The sequence below is a fragment of the Lynx canadensis genome, chromosome D4 (genome assembly GCF_007474595.2).
Source record: "Lynx canadensis isolate LIC74 chromosome D4, mLynCan4.pri.v2, whole genome shotgun sequence".
Taxonomy (NCBI): Eukaryota; Metazoa; Chordata; class Mammalia; order Carnivora; family Felidae; genus Lynx; species Lynx canadensis.
In genome coordinates this window covers 32,539,092-32,556,675 of record NC_044315.2, presented here as the reverse complement: position 1 = coordinate 32,556,675, position 17,584 = coordinate 32,539,092, and the positions used below count along the sequence as shown (strand labels likewise).

At 36.4% G+C, this 17,584-nt stretch overlaps 1 protein-coding gene across 10 annotated transcripts in view; it reads right to left on the bottom strand.

The window, feature by feature from the left end:
- The window catches only part of KDM4C (lysine demethylase 4C), a 437,278-nt gene that overhangs the window by 150,831 nt on the left and 268,863 nt on the right, over positions 1–17,584 (bottom strand). For all 10 annotated transcript variants that reach the window (XM_030294149.1, XM_030294152.1, XM_030294153.1 and 7 more), the window contains 2 exons: positions 2,217–2,398; positions 340–553 (listed from right to left, as the gene is read on the bottom strand). In XM_030294149.1, the coding sequence (XP_030150009.1) occupies positions 340–553; positions 2,217–2,398 (396 nt within the window). The remainder of the gene's footprint in view (positions 1–339; positions 554–2,216; positions 2,399–17,584) is intronic.

The window sequence follows — 17,584 nt, the reverse complement described above, 5'->3', positions numbered from 1 at the left end:
AAATAATCATGAATCAACATGTGAGCTTAAAGTCAAGTTTTTACAAACTATATCTTAAAATAAGTAAAATTCAAGTGTATGAAAGGAGCCCCACAATGACCCCATTATCTGGACAACAAACAAACAAAACTGCTCTTCACTGACACTGCACAAAACTGTAGAAAAAGGGATTATTATACTTACTCATACTTTCATCAGAAGCAATGTGAGAAAGAATGATCTAACCATTAAAAATGCCAAAGTTCAATGTAATACATTTGGCAGGGGACAAACGGGTAAGAAAAAAAGACTATGTGAAGCACTGAAAGCTAACAACTGATGAATGAGAGATTCATTTACTTGCATGAACCCGTACGCAGCACTTTGCACAGGAAATCAGAAGACTTGTTCCATCCTCTTCCAGAAAGGCATTAGGCGGAGAATATTCTATATTTTCTTCACTATAAATAAAACACATCTCTGGAATGAGGGGCTTAGTCTTTCCTCCCGGAGTAACAACTTCGTCTAATTTTGTCTCCCATCTAGAATCATTTTCTTCATTGCTGCTATCTGGCTGAAAAACACAATATTCTCACATGAGTGATTAACATGCAAAAAAGTTCATCATTTGTTCTGGTCACTCAAATCCACTAACAGGTTCCATGCACTAACTTCCAGCTTCTGTTCTTCCTGTTGCTTTCCTTGATATAACTATTAGCTTTTTATCAATGTTCCTCTTCAGGCTCCCATCCAGAAGCTAAAGCTGTAGAAACAGGAGGACATTCTGTACATCTGCTTGTACAAAAAGTGATAACCTGCTAAAACTATATTCTTACATAAGTAGTTCATGGAAAGCATCAATTTTTCTGATGAGTTTTTATTCACTTCTTTATTTCCACTAGTTTAACAGACCTGGTTTAATTTACTGAAGAATTTTACCTGCTCACACTTGAAAGAGTGTATTCAAAGACCTCAGTTTTAATCTGTGCAACAGTTTTTAGAGAATTTTTGAAGGTTTTCACCTCACCACAAAGTTTTAAAACATCAAGACAGAAAGATCTGGTAAATGTCACTAAATAAGAAAATATGTGCAAAACAAAACTGTCATCTCTCACCAAAATATATGAAAAGCATTTAATTCTTAATTGAAATTCTACTTAATGAACTATCCTTTAATCTCCAGAGTTCTTAAATTAATAAATTTCCCTATATCTTATAATTTGAGTGAGAATTTTTTTAATTATTGGGAAAATACACAGGCAGATTATGATATAGAAATCAGAGTCAATACAGTTAAGTTTTTCCAAGAAAACACAGACATTCAATGACTAAACAGAAAATGAAAACAATGTGTATCACTCACAAGGGCCACATCAAAGATAAGTGAGAAAACTACTTCCTCCATTTACAAAGGTCTGAAAATGTGGTATATCACACATTTTCATGCCTTGAAATGGTTGAACAGAAAGTATTTACATGGACTCTAAGAGAGATGCAATCTTAAACAAAATACTTCTGATTCAATTATTAAGAATATAACTCAGAACAGAATGCTCACATCGATACACTTAATAGTATAGTATATCTTAAAATAGGTCAAGAAGTTCCACCCTTACTAGATTCCTAAAGATCACTTTGTCCAAGACAGTGTTAAATAATGTGGCCCACAGCAAACTAAAATGCCATCAGTACTACATATGTGAAATAACATTGAAAACAGCACCGTGCATAGCTGGCTGTGAGGGTGAACTGAACAATTCGGTTTGTATTGAGTCCTGCTGTATCATATGTGTGTTCCACAGGAGAAGAGAGACACTTTAAATGTGGGCCCAGAGGTGACATGTTATTGAGAATGATATATTCAAACACAAAACAGAAAGTAGGGCTAAGTTCTCTCTTTGCAATGCTTCTACTATGGTTATGCTTTAAGTTCTGTGTTTCTTGATGAAAAGGGTAGAAAGAAAAGTTGGAACTTCCCCTTGACTGAAATAAACCAAGACTGACAAATAAACCAATCATTTAATTAAAACAATAAAGCACTATCAGAAAAATGTCTTTCAAGTAGCACTCAGAAATTCTGTTTGCTATTCTGTAACGGCCATGTGGGTACATACATATCAATGCCTTCCTTTTCATGTGCATACTTACCTTACAATGATTCATCTGTGTTTTTATGGTCATACAGAAAGTGCAGCAGTGAAAGGACACCTTGACAGCGACCCCTCAACCCTTATTACCTTGTAGTATGGCATAAGAAGAGCACAGATGGCACAGTGTGGCTCCATTCTGGCCATGGCTGCATTATACTCCTGTTCAGCCACAAAGTTTGGGGACTTTGTCTGCCAAAGGTGGACCAAAGGCTTCGCCCAAGACTCTGTTTCTTCCACTTCCTCCTCAATCGATGGAACCTCGGGCAATTCTTACAAATCAAGGCATGAAAACACTGTGAGCATGGGACCCAGGGAAAATTCACCCTGGTTATAAAAGAAGCAAACATTCCAAAGTACCTGTGATATTAATGTCAGACAGGAAACCTATTTTATCTTTCAAATACATACTGAAAGAAGCAGAACAAAAGGAATGTTCTTTTCATCCTCCTCATCTTCAAGTGCTAGATCAGATCTAATGGCCAGACAATGAGTCTCCTTTTGACACCCTCCCCATTCCTGCCAGGAATGACTAAACTGTCCCCTCCTTCAATTTCACTTCTGTGTTTCCACTGCTACCATTAACAACTCACATGGTAAAGTAGCTTTTATCTGTGAGATTACCTTCCAACTAGCAGAGGAATTTGCTAGCCCAGTAACTGCCTTGCCAATATTTTTCATTTCTTCACCTAACATTGTATGTGGCTAAACAAAAATTTATTAATTGAATGTCATTTAATTTTGGGGTTCAAGAATTCATAACAATATTTATAGAGCACCTATCAGATGCCAAGCAATACACTGCCATTACATGAATATGAAGGACAATTCCTTTTTTATTTATATATATTTTTTTATATTTATATATATATATATTAAATATATATATTTATTTATAAGATAAACAAATCTTATTTATTCAATATAATGCCCCCCGAGGGTTAAGTCTCTTAAGCACATATATCTGTTAATGTGAAAGAGGCAGAGATCTACTCCACAAAAATACCATTTTACCAAACTTTATAGAAGGCCAGAAAAATACAGAAAGACCTAACAGGTTAAGAGAAAAAAATTCCTCATGTCTATAGTAGGGGACAGTATACCAGGGCAGGTGGCAGCCATCACAGCACATCTAGTACTTAACATCTACAGCTGTGACACATTCTAAAACTCCTCACCAGTAGCTGTCACAGTCTTACAAATCAAAACTGTGGAGCACTGTCCTCAAGTCCCAAGCACAGGTGCTCCTGTGAATCAGTGCACTCCAGCCCTTGCCTTGTTGACTTACCTGTTCTAAAAAAAAAAGTCAAAATAGATTTGCTGAGATGGAAAAATAAGATGGGCTAAATGAGGCTGAAAATAACTCAAAAGACATCAAATGCCAACTGAAGTGAAAGGGAATGTTCCTGCTTCCATGGTGGTAGTGGTATCATCATCATCATCTACAGAAAATGCTTAGTATTCAGCCAGGCAGTGTTTGAAAGCAAAACAAAAGGTAAGAATGTTTGCAGTGAAGTAATCTGATGCTAAACAGAAATCACTTCCACCTCAGTCTCCCTATAATACAGAATAGAAGACTTTCTGTGAACACTTAGATTTGACAAATGAAAAATGGGAGTGAAAAGTCAACCAAGAATTTGAAATACCATTAGGTCCTTAACTTACAGGCTAATATCTCCCAAATACACACTAAAACTGGGATATAAACTAAAAGAAATCCTTTGGGTTTGAATAGCCTCTTCCTGACACACTATAAGTTTACCATATCACTTACTTTATTATAAAAGGTTGAAACATACAAGATAGATGATGCCCTTATCCCTTTGGTTGGTCATAAGTAAATGTGTAGAGTTCTCAAACTATCTTTAGGGATGGAGGAAATACTATTAGCTCCTAAAAGCCTAACAAAGAGGAAGAAGTAGAGGAAAAGGACAATTCCTAACAATGGAGACAGAGAGTGTGGGCAAGACCCAGAGCAAGACTTGACCTAGGACAGCCTGACTCAAATTGAACACTTCCCAAACTTTCTCAACAGTGACCTGGTAAAGAATCTTGCTCTACAGATGTCCTTCCCCAAAGGTGATGTTGTACTCTGGCCCAAAGAGTATTTATCTTCTGTTTGGATAATCTCCAGGCCAGAATACACAGTGAACATAACTATGTAATCCCATCACTTAAAAGTGGCAAGGCAGCAACACTGTGCAGCACCAAGTACAGGGAACTGTTACTCCAGAGACCTAGTTTTAAATTCAAGCCCTTTGGGGCTCAGTCAGTTAAGTGACCGACTTCAGCTCAGGTCATGATCTTACAGCTCATGGGTTCAAGCCCCGTGTCTGGCCCTGTGCTGATAGCTCAGAACCTGAAGCCTGCTTCGGATTCTGTATCTCCCTCTCTCTCTGCTCCTTCCCCACTCGCGCTGTGTTTCTCTTTCAAAAATAATAAATAAAACATAAAAAAAATTTTTTTTTAATTCAAAGTCTTTGATCAAAAGGCTTACGGCTTTGGGTAAATAGATTCTCACATAGTGAGAATTCCTTTCTCACCTACTTAAGAGCTTTTTTTTTTTTCTTTTTAATTTTAAAGTGAAATAGTAAGTGTAAAACTTCTCTTTAAAATCTGAAGTGCTGGGTGCTTGGATGGCTCAGTTGGTTAAGCATCCAACTCTTGATTTTGGCTCAGGTCATGACCCCAGGGTTCATGTTCATGGGATTGAGCTCCATGTTAGGCTTTGAGCTAACATTGCGGAACCTGCTTGGGATTCTCTCTTTCTCTCTCTCTCTCTCTCTCTCTCTCTCTCTCTCTGCCCCACCCCTGATTGAATGCACATGCATTCTCTCTCTGTCAAAGTGAATAAACATTTAAAAAAAATAAAATCTAAAGTGCTGGAGTTCTTTGTAAAGTCTAAAGTGACATACTTAATATATACATTATTATGTAAAATCCATCTAATCACTTTATTTTCATTTGATCTGTTTATCAATTAAATGCTACAATATTTTATGAAGGGGAAAAGATAGTGCATTTAATCAGATGATTATTCAGATTTTACTTTAGCTTTAAACGTCAAAATCACTGGCACATTTTTGAAGGTAAATATTCTGTCCTCCTGAAATTTCTTCATCCTCTCCTCCATCTCCCAAGAACTCTTGCTTACTCTTGACCCATGGCATTGGTCAACCACAGACTAACCTGGCTATTGCTTTTCATAGATTAATGACATTCATTTAAAGCAAATCTCAATCTCTTAGGGAACCAAGAAGGTTTTGGGTGTGGGGAATCCATTTGGGATATCTAAAACTTTCATCACATTACTTCAAATGAAAACTCTCCCTTTTAGCCTCTACTCCTGTTCCTGGTTCCATTTTATTTTATTTTTTTTTAAATATATGAAGTTTATTGTCAAATTGGTTTCCATACAACACCCAGTGCTCATCCCAAAAGGTGCCCTCCTCAATACCCATCACCCACCCTCCCCTCCCTCCCACCCCCCATCAACCCTCAGTTTGTTCTCAGTTTGTTCTCAGTTTTTAAGAGTCTCTTATGCTTTGGCTCTCTCCCACTCTAACCTCTTTTTTTTTTCCTTCCCCTCCCCCATGGGTTCCTGTTAAGTTTCTCAGGATCCACATAAGAGTGAACACATATGGTATCTGTCTTTCTCTGTATGGTTTATTTCACTTAGCATAACTCTCTCCACTTCCATCCACGTTGCTACAAAGGGTCATATTTCATTCTTTCTCATTGCCACGTAGTACCCCATTGTATATATAAACCACAATTTCTTTATCCATTCATCAGTTGATGGACATTTAGGCTCTTTCCATGATTTGGCTATTGTTGAGAGTGCTGCTATAAACGTTGGGGTACAAGTGCCCCTATGCATCAGTACTCCTGTATCCCTTGGGTAAAATCCTAGCAGTGCTATTGCTGGGTCATAGGGTAGGTCTATTTTTAATTTTTTGAGGAACCTCCACACTTCCTGGTTCCATTTTAGTACACCTTCATCTACCTACTTTTTTAAAAAAATACTTCTACTTCCAATATACAGATGACGAAAAATGGTTTTTTTTATTGCAGCTTTGAGACGTTTCGATCATTTGGCATCACTATGCCTAGGAATTTCCTCTCTTCCTCTCTTTCTTCAACTATAGTTGACTAATGAACCCCTAAATGAGTCACTGTACTCATTAGTACATAATCACCTCACAACATGATGTATTTTAAAACATGTGATGTGATAAAAATAGATTCTTACAGTTGTTAAATATCAAATTAGTTCTCACAACATCCTTGTAAAATAAAAGGGCAAGGGTAGAAATTATCAAACATAAAAAGACATAGACACTGCAGGCATTTAATGAATTACCAATGTTTTTATTACTAAAATTATATCCTCTTTTTAAAAATTTTTTTGATGTTTTTTATTTTTACTTTTGAGACAGAGAGAGACAGAGCATGAGCAGGGGAGGGGCAGAGAGAGAGGGAGACACAGAATCTGAAGCAGGCTCCAGGCTCCGAGCTGTCAGCACACAGCCTGACATGGGGCTCGAACTCACGAACCGCGAGATCATGACCTGAGCCGAAGTTGGACACTTAACCGACTGAGCCACCCAGGTGCCCCAAAAAATTATATCCTCTTTTATAACAGCATACCAACAATCAGAAGATTGTACACAGATCTGAGTCTCATTCTGAATGCTACAATTTGCTGTAGATTCAGGAGCGAGTGAGGCAAATGAAAAATCCCTTGGCGTAAGTGCATCAAAGTTTGGTAAATCTGTGAAAACATTACCAGCAGTTACTGTATTCCCAACGAGAACAAAAGAAGAGCTAATAGTTTAACAGCAGTTCTCAAAGTAAGGTCTGTGGACTCCCAGAGACACAAAGGACAATTTCACAGGGTCTGGATGGTCAGAATTACTTTCATAATAACACAAAGACGTTATTTGTCTATCTCACCCTGGCATCGATTTTATTAAATTTGTGATAAACATGGGATATATTCATACAGTACTTCTGCTGCACAATGAAGTTCAATAGTTGTCTTGGGGAAAAGCACATATGCAATTAATTGAATTGCAAGATGGATAAGCTGTCTCTTTCATGGGACACCATTTTTACTTAAAAGAATGATTAACAGACAAACTATGGTTACTCAGACTTGGGTCTGGCAGGAATTTTCATGAAAGGGAACAAAAAGACTGTCATTTTAATAAAAAAAAAACTATTCAGAGTATTTGTTGACAATGGTAAATTCAAGTTTATGAGTCAAAATTAGAATTCTGGAAAATGTGTATCCACTACTGTAAGCTTGATAGCTTCCCAATACTTAAAGCTGTTTGTGATGAGATTGATGGAGATAATATCAAATGTAATTTTTAAATATTACATAAAGAGACCTATGTAACTGTTTACCAATGGATGCTGTTACAAAATGAAGCATGTGTAAAAGAATCACTCAAAGTGCAAGACACACCAATGAATCTGTAGCTTAACAGAGTACAAAGAGTTCATTGACGTGATATCAGATTCCACAATGCAACTAATCTTTAAAAAAAACTAACATATGCCAAGCTTTGGTGTAGTGTCAAAGAAGAATATCCATAATTATCTGAAAAGGCTACTGAAATATGGTAACCCATCCAATCTCCTATCTGTGTGAAGCTGGACTTTCTTCACATACTTCAACCAGAACATAATGCAGCACACTGAATGCAGAAGCAGATATAAGAATCGAATTATTTCTATTAAATCTAATATTAAACACTTGTGCAAATAATGTGAAACAATACCATTCCCTTCTTTGTTTTTTATGATTTGGGGATATTGTTATTTTTTTATGAAAACAAATGTAACTATTTATGAATGTATTATTGCTACTTTCAAATGAATTAATACAGTTAAATACAGTTAAACACATTTAAAACTTTTCCTGTTTTAACTTCCAGCAAGTAAATATACATAGAATAAACCCATGGGAAGGGAAGGCAAAAAGGAAAGGACATGACAAGATGAAAGGAAACCTCTTTGGGATCCTCAAAAATTTAAGTGCATAAGGAGTCCTGAGAGCAAAAAGGTCGAGAAACACAAACATACACATGGATATGTGTGTGTGTATATATATATATATATATATATATATATATATATATATTCATTGAAAATATTAGTATCACAGAGTTACTGTTCAACAATACAGCCCAAACAAAACAGGTGTAGATTCTGTTCTGACAGCCAGGCAAGAATTTTATAAATCACTTTCCCCAATCAATGTGTGATGCTTAAACAAAAAGAAAACAAGTCAATACTAGAAGAAGGCATCCTTTCCTCTCAGTTCCTTCATTAAGGTCTACAAGGTTTGTTAGCTATAGTAGAAAACAAATTCTATGCCAACAGCACTTTACAAAAATGTTCCCATAACTCTGTAGTGAGTGAAATACAGTTGAGAAAACCATGAGCCTAAATACATAGCAGTTCCTTAAATTTGTATAAGTGCTTATATAGAATTCATAGAAGCAAGTTGTAACACAGCTCAAGACACCATGTTCTCCGGAACTTTGTCCTGAGAAAGGAAATGTAAGCAATGGCTTAGGTGGCCTCCCATGAAGGATGGTCAGCTCCCTAACAACCACTACTATGGTGGAAAAATGGGGAAAATACATACTATCTTGGATAAATATACTGAAGTAACCTGTTAAAAATGTTACTGCCATACCAGCAGCACCTTCAATAGCTGCCCTGAAATTTTTGATTGCCATGTCACTAAAAAAACAGTAAGTTGTGCAATAGTCAATGTATGGAAAGATATTTGCAAATGACATATCTGATAAAGGATTAGTATCCAAATATATAAAGAACTTATAAAACCCAACACCCAAAACATAAATAATCCAACCAAAAAAAAATTGGCAGAAGACATGAACAGACATTTCTCCAAAGATATCCAGGTGGCCAACAGACACATGAAAAAATGTTCATCATAACTTACCATCAAGGAAATGCAAATCAAAACTACAATGAGGTATCACCTCACACTTGTCAGAATGGCTAAAATCAAAAGCAGCATAAACATCAGATGTTGGTGAAGATGTATAGAAAAAGGGACCCTCATGAACTGTTGGTGGGAATCCAAACTGGTGCAGCCACTCTGGAAAATGGTATGAGTGTTCCTCAAAAAGTTAAAAATAGAACTACCCTATGATCCAGGAATTGCACTACTAGGTATTTACTCAAAAGATACAAAAATAACTTATTTCAAAAGACACATGTACCCGGATGCTTATGGCAACATTATCAATGATAATGATTATATTTATACTTATATAAATACATATATTTATATAAATATATAAATATATTTATATTTTAAAATATTTTATATTTTGTTTTATTTTTATATTTTATATTTTTATTATTTTTGAATTATATTTTTCCAAAGAAGACATCTAGATGGCTAAAAGACACATGAAAAGATACTCAACATCACTCATCATTAGAGAAATACAAATCTAAACCACAATGAGATACCACCTCACACCTGTCACAATGGCTAAAATTAACAACTCAGGAAACAAAAGATGTTGGCAAGGATGAGGAGAAAGGAGAACATTTTTGCACTGTTAGTGGAAATGCAAACTGGTGCAGTTGCTCTAGAAAACAATATGGAGATTCCTCAAAAAATTAAAAATACAGTTACCCTACGACCCAACAATTGCACTTCTAGGTATTTATCCAAAGGATACAAAAATGCTGATTCAAAGGGGGCACATACATCCAAATGTTTGTAGCAGCACTATCAATAATAGCCAAATTACGAAAAGACCCCAAATGTCCACTGACTGATGAATGGATAAAGAAGACGTAGTATATATGTGTCTATCTATCTATCTATCTATCTATCTGGATATACACAATGGAATATTACTTGGCAATCAAAAAGAATGAAATCTTGCCATTTGCAACAACATGGGTGGAATTTGAGTGTGTTATGCTAAGCAAAATAAGTCAGAGAAAGACAAATATATAATTGCACTTGTATGTGTAATTTAAGAAACAAAACAGTTGAACATAGGGGACAGGAAGGAAAAATAAGACAAAAACAGAGGGAGGCAAACCATAAGAGACTCTTAAATACAGAAAACAAACTGAGGGTTGCTGGAGGGGTGTTGGGTACAGGGATGGACTAAATGGGTGATGGGCATTAAGGAGGGCACTTGTTGGGACAAGCACTGGGTATTATATGTAAGTGATGAATCACTAAATTCTACTCTTGAAACCATTATTACGCTATATGTTAACTAACTTGGATTTAAAGAAATTTTTAAAAATTGTGAAAAGAACCCAAATGTCCATCGACTGATGAATGGGTAAAGAAGTTCATAAAATTTTGTGTATATGTATGTGTGTGTATACACACACATACATATACACAAAATTATATTTTGTATATAAAATATAAAGCATATATAAAATAAAATACTACTCAGCCATAAAAAAGAATGAAATCTTGCCATTTATAATGACAGGGATGGAGCTAGAATTTATGCTAAGTGAAATAAGTCAGAGAAAGACAAGTGCCATATGATTTCACTCATATGCAGAATTTAAGAAACAAAACAAAGGAGCAAAGGGGGAAAAAAGGGAGAGGCAAACCAAGAAACAGACTCTTAACTATACAGAAGAAACTGATGGTTCCCAGAAGGGATGGGTGAAATAGGTGACAGGGATTAAGGAGTGCAATTGTTGTGACAAGCACCCAGCAATGTACAGAAGTGTTGAATCACTATATTGTATACCTGAAACTAACATAACACTGTATGTTAACTAACTGGAATTAAAATTAAAACTCTCAAAATTAAAAATTGGGGGCACCTGCCTGGCTCAGTGTAGCATATGATTCTTGATTTTAGGGTCGTGAGTTCAACCCTCATGTTGGGTATAGAGATTACTTAAAAATAAAATCTTATAAAAATAAAAAACTAAAAAATTTAAAAAAATAATTTTTTTCTGATTTATACTTAAGAAACCAAACTTTGTCTCTGATTCTAAATATTTCTGGCAGAAATAAGAGCTCTTGGAGAGAGGTAATGGGAATAGATATGCACAAAGTACCCATGAATAGTGCTCAAGAAGAATTAAGAGGTAAATTAACAGTACTTTATTTATATATATGATAGCTGAATACTAACAGGTAATCACACTTCTGCCTCTTACATAAAATCACGCTAAGCAGCCCCTCATAGGCAGCCTGCTTACAACTCACCTCATGCTTCATCAGTGTGTCTTAAATGCATCTCCAAAATTATCCTCCCTGCTTGCTATTCAAATCATACTCACTGTGATACTGTGATATAAAATGAAATATATTTGGTCTTTGATCCAGTTCCTGGCAGAGAGCTCCTAAAACTCTTGGAATTTCCTGAGAGGTATGGGTGAGAAGAGCACCATTGGGTGAAATATTTGGTCTTAGTCTCGTTCCTGACACAGAGCTTCTAAGACTCCTGGAATCTTAGAATAGATAAAAGCATCTTTTGTATGCTAATACGATGACTGACTGGTAGTTGGGGGCCCTGAAATAGCTTCAGGATTGAAGCAGGCCACCAGAAAGACCAAGGCATGATTAGAGGATTGGCACTTCAGCTGCACCTCTGACCTCAGTGGAGGGGACAGGGGCTGGTGATTAAGTTAAATTGCCAATAGACGATGGTTTATTCAATTGTGTGGACAAATGAGCCTCCATAAAAGCTCTAAAATGCAAAATGGACTAAGTTCCTAAATATGTGACCTTAAGCCATAAAAATCCTGGGAGAGAGCACAGGCAGTAATTTCTCTGACATTGCCATAGCATTTTTCTAGATAGGTCTCCCCAGGCAAGAGAAATAAAAGCAAAAATAAACTATTGGAACTACATCAAAATAAAAAGCTTCTGCACGGCAAAGGAAACAACCAACATGACTAAAAGACAACTTACTGAATGCAAGAAATATTTGCAAATGACACATCCAATAAAGGATTAGTATCTCAACTATATAAAGAATTTATAAAACTCAACACCCAAAACACAAATAATCTAACTAAAAAAAATGGACAGAAGACATGAATAGACATTTCTCCAAAGAAGACATCCAGATGACCAACAGACACATGAAAAGATGCTCAACATTACTCATTACCAGGAAAATGCAAATCAAATCTACACTTATTATCAGGAAAATGCAAATCAAAACTACAATGAGATATCACCTCTCACTTGTCAGGCTAAAATCAAAAACACAAGAAACATGTGTTAGTGAGGATATGGAGAAAGGGGAACCCTCATGCACTGCTGGTACAAACTAGTGTAGGCAGTCTGGAAAACAGTGTAGAGATTTCTCAAAACATTAAAAATAGAATTACTACATGATTCAGTAATTCCACTACTTGGTATTTGCCCAAAGAACATGCAAACACCAACTCAAAAAGATATATGCACCCCTATGTTTATTGCAGCATTATTTACAATAGCCAAATTAGGGAAGGAGCCCAAAGGTCCATGGATAGACGAATGGATAAAGAAGTTATGGTGTGTCTGTGTGTGTGTGTGTGTGTGTGTGTGTGTGTGTGTGTGTGAGTGTGTACACATACAAAATAAGTCAATCAGAGAATGATAAATACATATGATTCCACTCTTACATGAAATTTAAGACAAAACAAAGAAAAATAAAGATAAACCAAGGAACAAACTCTTAACTATACAGGACAAACTATGGTTGCCAGAAGTGAGATGGGTGGCAGGATGGGTGACATAGGTGAAGGGGATTAAGAGTACACTTATCATGATGAGCCGTGAGTAAATGTACAGAATTACTTAATCACTATATTGTATCCCTGAAATGAAAATAACACTGTACATTAACTATGCTGGAACTTTAAAAACCAAACAAACCTTAAACAACAGGGTTCAGAAAGCTTCAGCATTGAACACATCAAGATACTGTGAGGGTGATGTACCTGGAGAGGGATGAAAGTTCTGTACATACTCTCCTCACCCCAACCCTGCCCTGTACATCCCTTCCTTTTGGCTGTCCCTGAATTGTAAACCAGTAAATATAACGTGCTTTCCTGAGTTCTGTGAACCATTCCAGCAAATGATCAAACCCAAGAAGGGAGCTGTAGGAAGCCCCAGCCTTTATAGTACATTGGTCACGAGTAACAACTTGCAATTGATATCTGAAGTAGGGGCATCTTGTGGCAATGACTCCTTAACCTGTGGGGGCTGCACTAACTCTGAGCTGTTAGCATCAGAAACTAAATTGTAGGACACCCAGTTGTGTCTGGGGAGTGAAAGAAATGGTTGGATTGGGAAATATGACCCACACATTTGCTGTCAGAAGTATTCATACTTGTAGTAATGGCCCTTTCCTCGGGGCCATAAACAATGGTGTTTTTCAAAGATCGAATCCAGTCACAAAGGCATAGCTGGAAATGTGTCTTTTTAGTATGTAACTATAGAGTCTGAGGGCCAGTGGTGCATCTGATGTTGACCCAATGACTACACAGCAGTCAGAAAGGGATTGCATGGAAGAGACTCAATCCTAGCACATATTACAAAGTTGGGAGCCCAGGAAATCCTAAACACTTTCTGGTTCTGAAAAAATAGTTAGGCTTGCTGCAATTCACTTAAGAATCTTAAAATATTCATAGAATCTTAGTAACAGTTTTTATACTCACTTGGAGTTATGTTCCATTATTCAGAGAGCAACTTCTCTCTCAAATTAATAAAACTTTCCAAGGTGTAGCAGGGGACACTGAGAAGTGATCTTAGAGATTATTGTAGATACACACTTTTTTTTAATTTTTTTTAATGTTTATTTATTTTTGAGACAGAGAGAGACAGAGCATGAGCAGGGAAGGGGCAGAGAGAGAGGGAGACACAGAATGTGAAACAGCCTCCAGGCTCTGAGCTGTCAGCACAGAGCCCGACACGGGGCTTGAACTCACGAACTGTGAGATCATGACCTGAGCCGAAGTCAGACGGTTAACCGACGGAGCCACCCAGGCGCCCCTACATACACACTTTTAATTTTACTGATTAGGTATTTATTTTTGGTTACTTTCTATATAAAAGAATTTACATTGCTTTTCATACAAAAGTATATGTGACTAAAAACAAGTTTATATTAAGGAATGAAATTAAAATATAATATTTAAAAATATTAGCTCATGTGATCATAAAATTAAGTCTATGGCAAATTATCATATAGTTAAACATTATAATAAATTAGGTAAGAAATGTAACAAACCCCTGACTTTGTGGTCTAGAACCACAATTAGTTATGAACTAGTTATACAACTAATCAGAATTATATAATTAGAATTAGTCATGCAACTAATCTGAGGTAAACATGACTATAGGAGTGGAGCTTCAATACAACTCTATTAAAATAACTTAAAATGTTTCATTCATGCAATCCATGTGGTCTTAAAGTTTGGTTACAATTCTAAACCTGCTTCTTCATCTGCAAAATGAGCACAAGATTTTCTAAATTACAAGGTTATATGAGATACCAGTCATAAAGCTGCTAGCCATTAATATGTAAGGCCTGGGGCTTCAACAAATGATGGTTTTCCTTCCCTTTTAGGTCTCCAGCATTAACCTGTGGGATCTGCAGCATAATCTTTGCAAATATTATCCAGAAAATTTTCATCTAGAAAATTACCTAAAATGTATGCCCTAAATACTAAACTTTTAACATGACATGACAGACTGAAACAGGAAAAGCTCATCTAGACAGGTACCCAATTCTCTCTTACTATATAAACATTTCTGGGGGGTCTGAGTGGCTCAGCTGGTTAAGCACCCAACTCTTGGTTTTGGCTCAGGTCATGATCTCATGGTTCATGGGTTTGAGCCCTGCATCGGGCTCCACGCTGACAGTGCAAAGCCTGCTTGGGATTCTCTCTCCCCCTCTCTCTCTACCTCTCCCTTGCTTGAGCTCTCTCAAAATAAATAAATAACTTCTAAAATATCTATATAAACATTTCTATCAAAATATTTATCCTTTGGGGGCACCTGGGTAGGTTAGACAGTACAGTGTCCAACTTCAGCTCAGATCACGATCTCATAGTGTGTGAGTTCGAGCCCCGCATCGGACTCACTGCTGTCAGTGCAGAATCCACTTTAGATCATCTCTCTCCCCCTCTCTCTATGCCCCTCCTCTCTCATCTCTCTCTCTCCCTCTCTCTCTCTCAAAAATGAATAAGCATTTATTTAAAAAAAAAAAAGATTTATCCTTTCAGGGAAAAAAGCCTTTATTCTCCCAGTTAAAAACATCACTATTATTTATGATTAATAAAAAAGATTAATGTCCTTTACAAAAGTATCCCCCCAAAAGTGTTCATTTAAAAATATATAAATAAATTATGGAATGGCCGTATTATGCCAGCATTATAAATGATGTTTTTATTTTTTTTTTATTTTTTTTTTTATTTTTTTTTCAACCTTTATTTATTTTTGGGACAGAGAGAGACAGAGCATGAACGGGGGAGGGGCAGAGAGAGAGGGAGACACAGAATCTGAAACAGGCTCCAGGCTCTGAGCCATCAGCCCAGAGCCTGACGCGGGGCTCGAACTCACGGAACGCAAGATCGTGACCTGGCTGAAGTCGGACGCTTAACCGACTGCGCCACCCAGGCGCCCCTGAATGATGTTTTTAAAGAGCATTAATAGGGGCGCCTAGGTGGCTCAGTCGGTTGGGCGTCCGACTTCAGCTCAGGTCACGATCTCACGGTCCGGGAGTTCGAGCCCCGGGTCGGGCTCTGGGCTGATGGCTCAGAGCCTGGAGCCTGCTTCCGACTCTGTGTCTCCCTCTCTCTCTGCCCCTCCCCCGTTCATGCTCTGTCTCTCTCTGTCTCAAAAATAAATAAACATTAAAAAAAAAAATTGAAAAAAAAATAAAATAAAAAATAAAGAGTATTAATAAAATATAATAAATATAAACACATATATAATATTAAGTGAATATAAATATTATATTAATAAACAAAATACTGATACAAAACTATATGGAGAGAATAATGTCAATTCTATAAAGATACATTTAAATATCTGGAATAAAAAAGGGAATTTGTAAGTTTTTATAATTATAAAAATATGCAATCTTTAAAGTTAAAAAAAACCTGCAGTCAGAATAATATTAGGTAGCTCCTACGAACTGGGGAAAACAGTTTAAAAACAGATACATGTCAGATTCATTCACTCCTCAGTACAGTCTTTTTTAACAGATTTTGCTTCCTAGCGTAAGTGGATTTCTCAACAGAAGAACACTTGGGCCATTGTTGAAGGGGTGTTGCCAGGACTTGCTGATGGAATCCAGCAGATGGGGAAAGTCATCTACTCTACTATAGTACAATTTCCCTTTACCAATCACCACAACCATTTTGCTGCTGGGGTTATGTTCCAGTGATGTGTTTTGGCTGGTTTAGCACTATTCTCTGCTATGAGGAGCACAGCAGCATCTGTTATCTTTCAGGTACTTGAGCAAAATTTCAGTCCTGGGAGGCATTATATATGGTTTCAATGTCCTGGAAGAAAGTGCGGGAGAGGATGTTGAGGCCACAAGTGAACTACTCAAAAAAAACAAAGAAATTCAAACTTGGGAACTTTATTGTTCCTACCCAAACTATTTAATAATCTGTATACAAATTGTATTTCAATGACCTTATAAATCACTGAATTTTGAAGGTTTGTAAAAGTGTGTTCAAAAGTAGAAAAGAGAAAAAAATATAGGATTTTTAGGTGTGGCTTTCCTGGGAAGTACTGACATTAAGGATAAATTAAATTATGTATTAAGAAAAAATGAAATCCCTTAAACTATGAACATAATAATGGGTAACAGAATTCTGCTATTTCAGTTGCAAAGCACTTCTTAAACTAAATGCATAGACATAGTTTTATTCTTTATGCATAACATTACACTAATAGAGATCTCAAAAACATTTCAAAATGATGTTTTCCAACTCATTCAATGTACTGTTTTAAACAACAGAAACATTCCAAAGCATGGCCCTTCAAAATTTCTATTACACAAAAATACTCTGATACTTAATAGTGCTTCTGGGGAGGTAGGTTTCACGGAGAACTTTGGGATTACCAATGTTACTTGTTTAAGAAAGTTAGCTTATATTTCACATTGTATATATTCTTACAATACACATGGACAACAACAAGGGCTACTATGAATGGTCTACTCTGTCAACAGAGATGGTTGGTTCTTAGACATTTATATGTGCTCACTTCAGCTTCTCTTATCAGGACTGGGGCTGTTATCAGGGGTTGCAAATATGATAAAATAAAAAGTATAAACTTGGAAACTAGGTAGGATTTAAAGCCTGTCATCTTGGCACAAAAACAGACACACAGACCAATGGAATAGAATAGAAACCCCAGAACTAGACCCACAAACGTATGGCCAACTCATCTT